General features: G+C 49.6%; 1 protein-coding gene across 1 annotated transcript; it reads right to left on the bottom strand.

Moving 5' to 3' along the window:
• Positions 1-6,291: 6,291 nt before the first annotated feature.
• On the bottom strand, positions 6,292-10,525 carry LOC141150829 (uncharacterized). The gene is made up of 2 exons (XM_073637011.1): positions 10,444-10,525; positions 6,292-7,738 (listed from the first exon to the last, which is right to left on the bottom strand). The coding sequence occupies exons 1-2, from the start codon at positions 10,523-10,525 to the stop codon at positions 6,366-6,368; spliced, it is 1,455 nt and encodes a 484-aa protein (XP_073493112.1). The 3' UTR covers positions 6,292-6,365.
• Between the last annotated feature and the right edge of the window lie 3,328 nt (positions 10,526-13,853).

Raw genomic sequence — 13,853 nt, 5'->3', positions numbered from 1 at the left:
GGAGGCGACTCCGCCCAGGCTCGGGGCTTCATAAATCAGTGCACCCTGCACTTTGAACTCCTGTCTCACCAGTTTAACTCCGACAGGGCCAAAATTGCCTTCATCATGTCCCATCTCACCGGAGAGGCCCTGGCCTGGCTAAATCCTCTATGGGAGAGAGGAGACCCCCTGGTGTCCGACTTGCCTGCCTTTCTCACGGCTTTCCGGAAAGTCTTCGACGAACCCGGACGGAAGACCTCATCCGCATCATCTCTGCTACGCCTCCGTCAGGGAAGTCTCACCGTGGGCCAATATGCCATACGGTTCCGTACCCTTGCCTCGGAGCTGGCCTGGGATAATGACGCTCTGGTTTCCGTCTTCTGGGAGGGTCTGTCCGGCCATATAAAAGATGAACTTGCCGGTCGGGATATTCCTACCACTCTCGATGACCTAATAACTCTTGCCACCCGGATTGACCTGCGGTTCCAGGAACATGCCAAAGAGGTCACCCGTGAGAGGAGGTTTCCACGTCTAGCTCCTACTTTTCAGAAACCCGTCACTCCCTCCGTCTCTCCTCAGCTACACTCTCCTGAGCCTATGCAGGTCGACCAGACCAAGATGGTCGGTTCTCGCCAAGAATCTAGCCGAGCCGAGGGAAGCTGTTTCTATTGTGGCAGTATGAAGCACTTCATCCGTTCCTGCCCGGAAAAGCCGGGAAACGCCAGTGTCTAGGACCACTCGGAGAGGTCGTCCTAGACAAAAGTAAGCCCTCTCCGTCTCTGACCTTACCGGTCTCTATTGCTTGGGGACAAAACCGTCTCTTTGAACTCGCCCATCTGGATTCTGGAGCTGCTGGAAACCTCATCTCCCAGTCTCTGGTAGAGAGATACCATATTCCCACCAAGTCCCTGGCTGAACCATTGTCAGTCGCCTCCGTGGATGGAAGACTTCCCTCAGAGACCATCCTGCTCGTCACCGAACCCATAACCCTGCAGGTGGGAATGCTGCACTCTGAGGAGATCTCATTCCATGTGCTGTCCGGACTTTCTCACTCCCTGTTGCTAGGTCTACCTTGGCTCCAGACACATGAACCCGTATTGAACTGGCGGTCCGGTGAAGTACTCCGATGGGGTCCTGATTGCCATAGGACCTGCCTGGTCCCGGTCCGTCCACTTCGCCCTCAGCCTACTCCAGCTAACTTACCTGGTCTCCCGGCTCCCTATTGGCCCTATGCGGACGTCTTCGGTAAGAAGGAAGCTGAGACGTTGCCACCCCATAGGCCATACGATTGCCCGATCGACCTGGTACCTGGCACCACTCCTCCCCGTGGGCGTATCTACCCGTTGTCTGCAGCCGAGACCCGAGCCATGTCTGAGTACATTGAAGAGAATCTGGCTAGGGGATTTATCCGAAAATCTACCTCCCCGGCTGGAGCCGGATTCTTCTTTGTCAAAAAGAAAGACGGCTCGCTACGTCCCTGTATTGACTACAGAGGACTCAATCTCATCACGGTAAAAAACAAATATCCCCTGCCACTCATCTCCGAATTGTTTGACCGTCTCAAGAGCGCCAGGATCTTCTCCAAGCTGGATCTACGAGGAGCGTATAATCTGGTCCGTATCCGTCAAGGAGACGAGTGGAAGACGGCATTCAATACCCGGGACGGTCACTACGAGTACCTTGTGATGCCCTTCGGTCTCTGTAATGCTCCCGCGGTCTTTCAGGAACTAGTCAACGACATCTTCCGTGACCTCCTGTACTCCTGCGTAGTGGTATACCTGGACGATATCTTGGTCTTCTCTCCGGATCTCCCCACACACCGGAGGGATGTTCGTCAGGTCCTGCTTAGGCTTCGGCAGAACCACCTTTACGCCAAATACGAGAAGTGCCTCTTCGATCAGACCTCCCTTCCGTTCTTGGGCTATGTCATCTCCCAAACAGGTCTGCAAATGGATCCCGAGAAGCTCTCTTCCGTTCTAAAATGGCCTCGTCCTGAAGGTTTGAAGGCGATACAGCGATTCCTGGGCTTCGCTAATTATTATCGTCTTTTCATCCCACACTTCTCGTCTCGGACTGCTCCCATATCTGCACTTACCCGTAAGGGGGCTAACCCCAGAACATGGTCGCCTGAAGCCGAGGAGGCCTTCCTTTCCCTAAAGAAAGCCTTCGCCTCTGCTCCCGTCCTGCACCGTCCGGACTGTAATAAACAATTCTACCTGGAGGTTGATGCCTCCTCTTCCGGAGCCGGAGCGGTGCTCACCCAGAAGTCTTCTACTGGGAGAATGGTAACGTGCGGCTTCTTCTCCAAAATCTTCTCCTCGTCGGAGCGCAACTACTCCATTGGAGACCGGGAATTGCTAGCCATCAAATTGGCACTGGGAGAGTGGCGCTATCTGCTTGAAGGGGCTCTCTACCCGGTAATTATCTACACGGATCACAAAAACCTGGCATATCTCCAAAATGCCCAGAGACTCAATCCTCGCCAGGCCCGGTGGTCGTTGTTTTTTGCCCGCTTCGACTTCATTCTTCATTTCCGTCCGGCGGACAAGAACGTCAAAGCTGATGCCTTGTCCCGGTCCTTCCTGTCCTCCGATCAAGAGGAGGAACCTACGCACATCATCGGCTCCTCCAAGGTGATGAATGTGGCCCCCTTGGATCTGACTCGTCTTCCACCCGGTAAGACATTCGTAGCTGTGCCAGATCGGGAGAGGGTTCTTCGCTGGGGACATTCTTCTAAACTAGCTGGCCATGCTGGCCAAAAGAAGACCTTCCAACTTATTACCCGGCATTACTGGTGGCCTACCCTGCGTAAGGACGTGGTAGACTTCGTCGCGGCCTGTTCATCCTGTGCCCGTAACAAAGATCCCCGACATCTACCTGCCGGCCATCTCCTGCCCCTTCCCGTACCTGCTGCTCCTTGGCAACACATCGCTATGGACTTTATCACCGACCTTCCAGTTTCTGCCGGTTGCACTGTCATTTGGGTTGTCGCTGACCGTTTTTCTAAGATGGCCCACTTCATTCCCCTGCCTGGTCTTCTGTCTGCACCCGAGCTGGCTAAAGACTTTATCCGCCACATCTTCCGTCTCCATGGTCTGCCCCTCCACATCGTGTCGGATCGTGGGGTTCAGTTCACCTCTCGCTTCTGGAGAGCCACATGTAAGCTGCTGGACATTACCCTGGATTTCTCCTCCGCTTACCACCCTCAGTCCAATGGTCAAGTGGAGCGGATCAATCAGATCTTGTCCAGCTACCTCCGGCACTTCGTTGATGCTCACCACTCGGACTGGGTGGATCTCCTACCATGGGCCGAGTTCTCTTATAACAACCATGAGAGCGAGTCCTCTTCCAAATCCCCGTTCTTTATAGTCGGTGGCCAACATCCCCGGATTCTACTTCCTGTCTCCGTTTCTGTGGACAACCCTGCTGCGGAGTCTCTTGTCAGCGAATTTTCTACTATTTGGGAGAGCACCAGGTCCGCTCTTCTTCTCTCCTCTGAGCGGATGAAGAGATATGCTGATAAGAGACGTCTGGATCCGCCCCAATTCCGTCCGGGAGACAAGGTTTGGCTCTCATCCAAACATGTGCGGCTCAAAGTACCCTCCTACAAGTTGGGTCCTCGATTCATCGGCCCCTTCGAAGTCCTCAGGCAAATTAACCCTGTGGCCTACAAATTAAAACTCCCGGCCACCCTACGGATCCCCAACTCCTTCCACGTATCTCTCCTCAAACCCGTTGTCTTTAACTTTTTTTCCAAAAATCCAGGTGCCCCTCCTGCTCCGGTTTCCGCTGATGACATCTTTGAGGTAGAGAGTATTCTGGCCTCCAAGAGGGTAAGAGGAAAAAACTTTTTTCTGGTAGATTGGAAGGGGTTTGGTCCTGAGGAGAGAACTTGGGAACCCAGGGAGAACATCAACGCCCCGCTTCTCCTTGAGAAATTTCTTTCTGGCCAAAAAAAGAGGGGGCCTAAAGGGGGGGGTACTGTAGCATCGGCGTCTCTGCCCCGTTCTAGGCAGAGACGCCGTCCCTCTCACCTCCCCGCTCCTGGCGCGGCGTCCTCCAGCGCTGCTCTCCCCGCTGCTTCCGGCACGCGCTCCTTCCCCGGCAGTGTGCTTAGGGCGCGCGCGCGCGCGCGCTCCCCCTCTCTTAAAGGGACCGCGCGCGCCGTCCTAAGGAGTCCCCGGCCAATTGCCGGAGGACCTCCCATATAAAAGGCACCTCCTCCAAAATGGAGGTGCCCGAGCAATGTTGTAGCACTGTTCACTACTCTGCTTCAGCCCTCAGGTCCCGTTGCCAGTTACCTGCCAGATACCTGCCAGATTCCTGCCAGTCTGCTGTCTAATTCCTGCCTGATATCCTGCTACCTGCCTGCTAGCCTGAGGTCCGACGGTCTGCCTTACTACTCCTGTCAGTCTGTCTAAGGACCAGCTTGCCCGCTCACCTGGGAGCGCACATCAACTACCTGCCTGCTTGCCTGAGGTCCGACGGTCTGCCTTCCAACTCTTGTCAGTCTGTCTATGGACCAGCTTGCCCGCTCACCTGGGAGCGCACATCTGCTACCTGTCTGCTAGCCTACCTGGAGGCTCTGCCGTCACGTGCTGTGACCACCTGCCTGTCCAGTGACTCCTGCCCGCTCACCTGGGAGCGCTCATCTGCCGCCTGTCTGTTGGTCTTCCTGGAGGCTCCGCCGTCACATGCTGTGACCACCCGTTTATCCAGAGACTCTCGCCTGCTCACCTGGGAGCTCACGTCTACCATCAGCCGCCACAGGTCGTACCAACCGTTCACCCAGAGACTGCCCCGGTCACTTGCCGTGACCATCTGCCCGTTCATCCAGAGACTGCCCCGGTCACTTGCCATGACCTCCTGCCCGTTCTTCTAGAGACTGTTCCGGTCACCTGCTGTGACTGCCTGCCTGGTCGCCACCCGCTCCCTTACAAGGACCGCCCCCTTGTATAGTAGCCCAGAGGTTCCGCCTCCCAGACCCGTTACAAGAAGATGATGGTAGTGAACCCTTTCTCTTCATTTTTTTCTCTTAATGAGAGCCTGAATCTTTTCATTAATTAGAAATATGCGCCTCTTTTTTTTGCTCTAATCCACAAAACATGAACTCTTGTATGGATTTGGGGGTCTTAGGATCTGAGATGCCCATGGTAGCTCTCACAGCCTTAATCAACCTATCTGCGACTTTTATAGGAAAGCATGGCCTACCCCCTGTATCGCCATTAAAGAATGAAAAGGAACAAGAATCCAATCCACATTCACCTTCCGACTTTATAGATTCATCTAAATCAGGTGATAGTTTTTTGGACCCTTTCCTTCCCTTTCTATTCCTTTTTTTATGAATAAGGGTCTCAAGGGAATTCTTAACTTGTGTCCTGATCACGGATCTCAAATCCATGAAGTTAGTGGATTCTTCACATGCGGTTTTCTGTATACAATCTGCACAGTCTTTTCTGCCACAAGTCAGGTAACTTATCCCTACAAAGGGTTCACTCCTTATTCTTTTGTGCCACATTTCTTAAGCCGTTCCTAGTAATTAGAGACAAGAAAAAGGGACTTAATTACCATGGTGAAATTTCACAAAGATCAGTCAGCATTCTGGAGTTTAATAAGGGTACCAGATTCAGAGGCTGGATCAAATCACACCATTATTCGTGGTTGGTCGTACTGTCACTTCTGCAACTCATGAGACTGCCATTGCTGCATGAACTCTGATCCTGGCACTGACGTTCCTCCATATCACGTGGGGAAGGAGATCCAGAGCAAACCCACTCTTTAGGCAGTCAGGCGTGATTTTAAAAGAGGGACCAGCCACAGCAACTCCCCCACCCCCTTGTGCATGCCTTCTCCAGACCCCCTGGAAGTGAAATCCAACACTTCAGGTCAGAAGTCTCTGGCATGCTCTTCATCAGGGCGCACCAATCCCAGGGCGTCCTGCACATGCGCAAGCCTGGGACATTGTTGGGGCCAGCAGGCATCCAAAAGGACTTCGGTGCTCGCATCTACATGAGCCCTCAAGTGACCAGCGGTGGCGCTTCCAGGACCCGACACCGGCACTATAGACAAGGAGCCTTTCTTCCAGGCAAGGCCTGGGTAAGTTTCTCCTTTAACTTTCCTCTCCTGATTCTTCAGCTTCAGGTTCCCTCATGGACAGGACACAAAAATGATGCGGGGTAGAGGTGCAGCCCTCTTATTCAGTACGCTTCCTGTCCTTATTGGGTGAATTCCCTCTCTCGTGTGGCACTGGTCATGGGGAAAAGGAAAATTTTAGAAATTGTTCTGGTATTCAGTGAGATATTAATGACAATCTTATTTATCAAAGGAAGTGTACTCATTATTCTGAGCAATTTTATTAAAAATTTTAAAACACACAGTGTACATGATTACAGTTTCTTTCCTGTATGACTTCCCTCATGTCTAACAAGATACGATTTATTTACAAAAGATTTCCCACATAGTGAACATGAATACGGCTTCTCCCCAGTGTGACTTCTCTCGTGCATCACAAGACTTAATTTACTTGTGAAGGCCTTCCCACATTCCAAACATGAAAATGGCTTTATTCCTGTGTGAATTCTCTCATGTCTAACACATTTTGATTTCTCTGTAAAGCATTTTCCACATTCTGAACATGAATACGGCTTCTCTCCTGTGTGAATTCTCTGATGTTTTCTAAGACTCCCTTTATCTGTGAAGGACTTCCCACATTCTGAACATGAATATGGCTTCTCACCTGTGTGAATTCTCTGATGTGTAATAAGACTCCCTTTATCTGTGAAGGACTTCCCACATTCCGAACATGAAAATGGCTTTTCTACCATGTGAATTCTCTCATGTGTAACACATTTTGATTTATCTGTAAAGCATTTCCCACATTCTGAACATGAAAATGGCTTTTCTCCTGTGTGAATTCTCTCATGTCTAACACATTTTGATTTATCTGTAAAGCATTTCCCACATTCTGAACATGAAAATGGCTTCTCTCCTGTGTGAATTCTCTGATGTATAATAAATCTTGATTTAGCTGGAAAGCATTTCCCACATTCTGAACATGAATACGGCTTCTCTCCTGTGTGAAATGTCTGATGTCTAATAAGACTCCCTTTATATCCAAAGCATTTCCCACATTCTGAACATAAATATGGCTTCTCTCCTGTGTGAGTTTTCTGATGTTTATTAAGAGTCCTTTTATCATTAAAGCATTTCCCACATACTGAACATGAAAATGGTTTTTCTCCTGTGTGAATTCTCTGATGTATAATGAATCTTGATTTATCTGTAAAGCATTTCCCACATTCTGAACATGAATACGGCTTCTTCCCAGTGTGACTTCTCTTGTGCAACACAAGACTTAATTTACTTGTGAAGGCCTTGCCACATTCTGAACATGAAAATGGCTTCTCTCCTGTGTGACTTCTCTGATGTATAACAAGTTTTGTTTTATATGTAAAGCATTTCCCACATTCTGAACAGGAGTATGGCTTTTCTCCTTTGTGTTTTCTTTGTGTCTGAGCTGAGCTTTTAGTAAGTTGCTTGTCACACTGAAATCTTGTATCCACTGTGTCACCTGGACTTTTGGTAATAATGTGAGATTGCTCAGGAGATGATTCCTCATGATCAGGAGGATTATAAGAAAGTGAAGTGCTGTGAAGTCCAGGAGGTGCAGGAAGGGTGATGAGGTTTTCTCCATTAGAGTGCTTCCTGATATCTTCTTTTTTACAATTTAGTGATAAACCTTTATTCTCACAAGGATTTCCTATAAGAATGAAAGATAGATTTGTGTTGTTAAAAAAATCATATCCAAAGAGATTTACACTTTTATTTTCTGGATCTCACAATGAAGACCCTCGTCAGTGAAAATACCGGTAATAAGGAGGACAACTACATGTCATAACATTAACACAATGACAGGTAAAGTGAATAACACTTATAATCTGGTGATATTGGCACAAGTCAGGGGTGGCAGAGATTAGACGGCAAATAGACAGTTCTTAAAGGGAACCTGTCATCAGGATTTACCCCCTTAATGTACCACCAGTGCAATTTCACTCTCTCAAGCTTCCCATCATGCTCTTAGTGTAGAAAAGTGTCCACACAATTAAAAATTGATTTTAATCTTACATTACCGCATGCAAATGAGATCGACTAATCATAAAGGTGGGCCTCATAAAGGTGGCCGCCGTAATCATGTCCACAATATGCCTAAGGACTAGTGTTGAGCGAGTATGTTCTATCAACCCTTTCGCCGAGTATGCTCGGGCCGAGCACCGAGTATTTATAGCTGCTCGGTGATATGGTTGAATCCCTCCCGTGTGCATGATTTGCGACTGTTTGACAGCTTTATTACATGGGAGAAATGTCTATTTCTTACACATTCCTCACATGTAATAAAACTGTCAAACAGTTGCAAATCATGCACCCGGGAGCGATCTAACCTTATCACCGAGCAGCTGTAAATACTCGGAGCTCGGCCCGAGCATACTTGGACAGAACATACTCGCTCAACCCTACTAAGGACATGATACGAACCCTTATAAGAATGAAATAGCACCGAAGTCATATTACAGGGTTAAATCCAAATTACCGGACCCAGGGGAGTCCTTCTTCCAATGTTTGAGAAGAAAAATCTACAGTGGTAGAAAGCGGAACGATTCCAGTATGTGAGCAACCTGTAGTGCAAATGGGCCTCCATGTCTCCTCTGGAGCCTCCTTATTCCATTAACCACCCTACACCACGGAGCCTCTTATCCCCTGGAGTCTCCCTACACCACGGATCCTCCTTACCACCTGGAGCCCCTACACCACGGATCCTCATCATCCCCTGGAGCCTCCCTACACCACGGATCCTCCTTATCCCCTGGAGCCTCCCTACACCACGGATCCTCCTTATCCCCTGGAGCCTCCCTACACCACGGATCCTCCTTATCCCCTGGAGACTCCCTACACCATGGATCCTCCTTACCCCCTGGAGCCTCCATACACCACGGATCCTCCTCATCCCCCGGAGCCTCCCTACACCACAGAGCCTGCTTATCCCCTGGAGCCTCCCTACACCACAGAGCATACTTATCCCCTGGAGCCTCCCTACACCACGGATCCTCCTTATCCCCTGGAGTCTCCCTACACCACGGATCCTCCTTATCCCCTGGAGCCTCCCTACACCACGGATCCTCCTTATCCCCTGGAGCCTCACTACACCACGGATCCTCATCATCCCCTGGAGCCTCCCTACACCACGGATCCTCATCATCCCCTGGAGCCTCCCTACACCACGGATCCTCATCATCCCCTGGAGCCTCCCTACACCACGGATCCTCCTTATCCCCTGGAGCCTCCCTACACCACAGAGCCTGCTTATCCCCTGGAGCCTCCCTACACCACAGAGCCTGCTTATCCCCTGGAGCCTCCCTACACCACGGATCCTCCTTATCCCCTGGAGCCTCCCTACACCACGGATCCTCCTTATCCCCTGGAGCCTCCATACACCACAGAGCCTCCTTATCCCCTGGAGCCCCCCTACACCACAGAGCCTCCTTATCCCCTGGAGCCTGCCTACACCACGGATCCTCCTTATCCCCTGGAGCCTCCCTACACCATGGATCCTCCTTATCCCCTGGAGCCTCCCTACACCACGGATTCTCCTTATCCCCTGGAGCCTCCCTACACCACAGAGCCTCCTTATCCCCTGGAGCCCCCCTACACCACAGAGCCTCCTTATCCCCTGGAGCCTGCCTACACCACGGATCCTCCTTATCCCCTGGAGCCTCCCTACACCATGGATCCTCCTTATCCCCTGGAGCCTCCCTACACCACGGATTCTCCTTATCCCCTGGAGCCTCCCTACACCATGGATCATCCTTACCCCCTGGAGCCTCCCTACATTACTTGGTCTATATGCAGCTGAACCTACTGCACATGTGATACATCCGCCCCGGCCCAAAACACTAAATATATGTCCTTAAAAATTATGTGTAAAGGGAAACTGTCCGTTCCCTGTGCCCCCAGAACCCGCAGCAGTTGTGTCTGCAGATATAAACTCTCCGCCTAACATCTCTATTACATTAAACACACAAACAGATCTTTAGAAAAAGCATTGTATTTCTAAAGTTTATGATATGTAAATGAGGCCTTTGACTTGTCGATGAGGCGTTCGTGACCCCAGAGTAGTCGCCCCACTTAGCATGTCATCACGGCTTTGGGGGCTTGAGAACATGACAAACCTACCGCATGCGCGCGGCTTCTCCTCCTCACTGCATTGAGCCTCTGACGCCGGGTGTACGCGTCCCATTACTGAGATAGGAGAGGACGGTCACTACTGGTCAGAGTCCATGTAGATGGGAGGAGCTCGGCCTCTAGCCCCGCCCTCCTCTCCCCTCCCCCTACACAGAATCTTATCAGGAGCGGCCGTCACCTCCGATCTCAGTGATGGAACAATGTTTCCTAACTGAATAGAGATTTTACCCCGGAACCGAGAATCCTGAGACGGAAGAAGAAATACGCAGATTTCTGTGGAGACTCCGGGGACAAAGTTTCCTATTTCCATCTCGTCTATTCTTACAATTCATGAAGTTTATTCCTCTTATTCTTGTGTAATAAAGACTGATCAGGACGTTGTGTATATTATATGGGAACAATGAGGAATACTGTCACCATGTAACAATACATCGCTTATGGTTTATGGCCGCCAGGATTTGGCAACACAAAAATGTCTGAAAAGAAACAAAGTATTTATTGTAGAAAAGTCCTAAAAGAAAATGAAATAAATATATTGTTATTGGCTTGGATTAGTTGTATTACCGCAGTTACAGAGACCCTCCACCCCGGGACTGAACACTACACATTTCCCTGTACAGTCCCCTATGGGGTCCTCTGCCCTCCGCTGCCCCCTCAGATCGGTGGTCCCTTCCCCCGGCTTCCAGGACAGCCAGTGCAGTGGTATGGGGAGTGCAGTAATACGTCTACCCCACCCTCCCCTGCCTTTCCTGTGCTGTGACCTATGGGGCAGCACCACATCCTAGTAATCTCCCAGCAGTCTGCGGGGCGTCACCAGTTACAGATGTATTCTGCACCTGGGTTCATTGCTCCTGTTTGTCTTTGGTAACCTTGTCTGGCTTCCATAATACCCCGGGTGACTTAGGCCTCCATCTACAGGACCATTGTTACTCGGCTTCCTGATTCTGACCTCGTCCCCACTTCTTGATTGTCTAGCACCTGCCATCTTTGGGTCAGATCTGACATGTCGACCTTCTTCTGCCAGCTCGCTCTACCAGCCAGCACTACTATGTGGAGCAGCCCCGGTGTCTGTGCCGTAAGTCCAGATCACTGTACAGTGGTAAAAAGATGGAAGCCGGGAAACCTCTGGGACCGGCTGTATGGAGACTGTGTGTAAGCGCCTTATTATTAGGAACTGCCAGGTTTCCTCCATCGGTTCACCGTTACAGGAGGCAAATGGAGGACACAAGGAAGGGAGTCTATATATGATAACCGTATAGTCACTTCTCAGTCTCAGGGTGGACGGTCGTTTTATCACTCAACTTGTGCAGCTCAAGAGAGAAAAATTCTAAAAAATAACAGCAGAATAAAGATGATAAAGTAACAAGATGAGAAATACAACTCATCCCCCACAAAAAAGCTCCTCATACAGCGAGGTCAGTAATGAGAAATAAACCATCAAGAATGGAAAAAACAATCCAACAGAGGCAGGACAGACATCTGTCTGAGATGGTGAGTCCTGCATTGAGCAGGGGGCTGGATACGGGGACCCTGGAGGTGGTCCCCTCCAACCAGAACATTCTAGGATTGTAAGTTGTTTGGTCATTTTATCTGTAAATCATTTCCCCCATTATCGGCCTTACAGATCCATTATTTTATAGATTTTTTTACTTTCTCGTCCTCTCATTTCCGGAGTCATAATGTTACTGGTCACTAAGCTGTGCAGTTCTTCTGCTATTCACCCTATAAATGTAAGAAAATCCTGACAACTGGGCGTTACCATTGTTCCCCTACATTGTCCAATCAGCGCTGAGTGTGAGAAGTGTGGGGACACATGTATGGAGAACGGTGACACCCGGTTATCATGTCATTCATAAATGTCGGAGGAACGGCCGGGAATCTGAGCAGCAGTTTCTTTCTTTGGTAACAATTCTTGTCGGAAAAAGAATTTCATCCAATTTATTGGTAGAAAAAAAAAAACTTAAAACTTTCAGAACCTGGATGAGGACGTCTTCTTACCTTCTTTTGGTAATTTATGTATTTTACTGTTGGAAAGAGAATTATTTATTGAAGTTAGAGGCTCAGATGGGGGGACGATTCCTAGACGACATCTTGTTTGTCTGGAGAGACCGAGAGTGAAGATTCTTCTAAAGGGACGTTCCCAAAATCACAATGTGCTCTTATAATAAAGTACACCCTGGTTATTGTGAATATAACCCCTGTATAACATCTGGCCTCTCCTGCACATATCACCCCCTGAGTATGCCCCCCAGGATCTATATACCCAGCAGTTGTCATTGTAACCAATACATACCGAGGAGCCACATGTTATATACTGGGGGGTGGGACAGGGCTGGATGTTATACACCGGGGGGACAACAGGGCCTGAAGGAGAAGCCAGAATGCAGTGATTAATGCAGGTGGCCCAATACTATTCTCCATATAGTGAATCTCTCCATATTACAAGATTCACCATAAATGAGACGCTGACAGGGGATATAATCCGTGCATGGTGAAGGGCGCCCCCTCTGGGTAGTATTTAGTCTCCATGTTTATACGTTGGTTGAACTAGATCTCAAAAACCGACATGATGTAAGATAACGACAACTCTAGATGCGGCCATCGCAGCTGTTTCTAGATACGAGCTCCTAATCCCTTTTATGATGAAGCAATTCTCCACCCGGCACAGAGGACTAAACATCTGTCATGTACTGTCACCTACCTGGTGTCCTCCGCTTGTCTCTGACTAAGACCTGTGTTCTGGTCCTCCTACATCCAAGATGGCCTCCATCGTGGCAGAGGGACGACAGCAGTATGTCTGACCCACACCTCCATAGCATGGCACTTACTGACTTACCATAGGGGTCTTCATGCCACCGGGCTGCCGGCCTGGATGAGGAGGTACCAGAACGCCGGCCTCAATGTAGGAGGCAGTGGGAGGCAAACAGAGGCGACAGGTAGGACGACTCTACATGTGACATGTGTCGTCACTCGTCAGCACCAGGCAGTGGCTGCTACATCACCGAGATCCATAGGACGGGGAGATTCATAACCTGGATGACAAGCTCAGTCATTTATATGGCAGCAGGGACTTGTGTAAGAAAAATATGGACGTAAAGGATGGAAGGAATATTATAGAAGGTAAAGGAAAACTAATATGTGCTTCCTAAATCATTAAGAAGAGGTGTGAAGGCTGCCCCGGTATTCATCACTGCACAGCCGGACTCTACAGGAGCAGCCGCGCCATCACCGGACGCTTCTGCTGTGATGTGGACAGCGGATAAAGCTTCACTGTACCGGAGACTTCATACAATATCACACACCGGTCATCATCATCATCACACGCCGGTCATCATCATCATCACACGCCGGTCATTATTACATACCTGTGGAAACATCTACAGGAATCTCCTCCTTCCCGTCACTCACACACGGCTGATCCCCCCCCGTCATCGCTTCTTCTTCTGTCTCGTCCTTCACTTTATTCTTAGTTGGATCTTCCTCCTGATATATCAGATGTAACAATCAGCACAATACAAGAAACCACGAAAATCTGTGACATCTATGACCTCAATCAGAAATGTCCCCCCATATACAGATCCAGTACAGGGCTCAGCACAGTCTACCTGATGACTCTCCGTGACATTGTGATTCTCCTC

The sequence above is a fragment of the Phyllobates terribilis genome, unplaced genomic scaffold (assembly GCF_046119375.1).
Source record: "Phyllobates terribilis strain yellow unplaced genomic scaffold, ASM4611937v1 Scaffold_1__5_contigs__length_1240528914, whole genome shotgun sequence".
NCBI classification, from domain to species: Eukaryota; Metazoa; Chordata; class Amphibia; order Anura; family Dendrobatidae; genus Phyllobates; species Phyllobates terribilis.
This window is presented reverse-complemented; position numbering and strand designations above follow the sequence as displayed.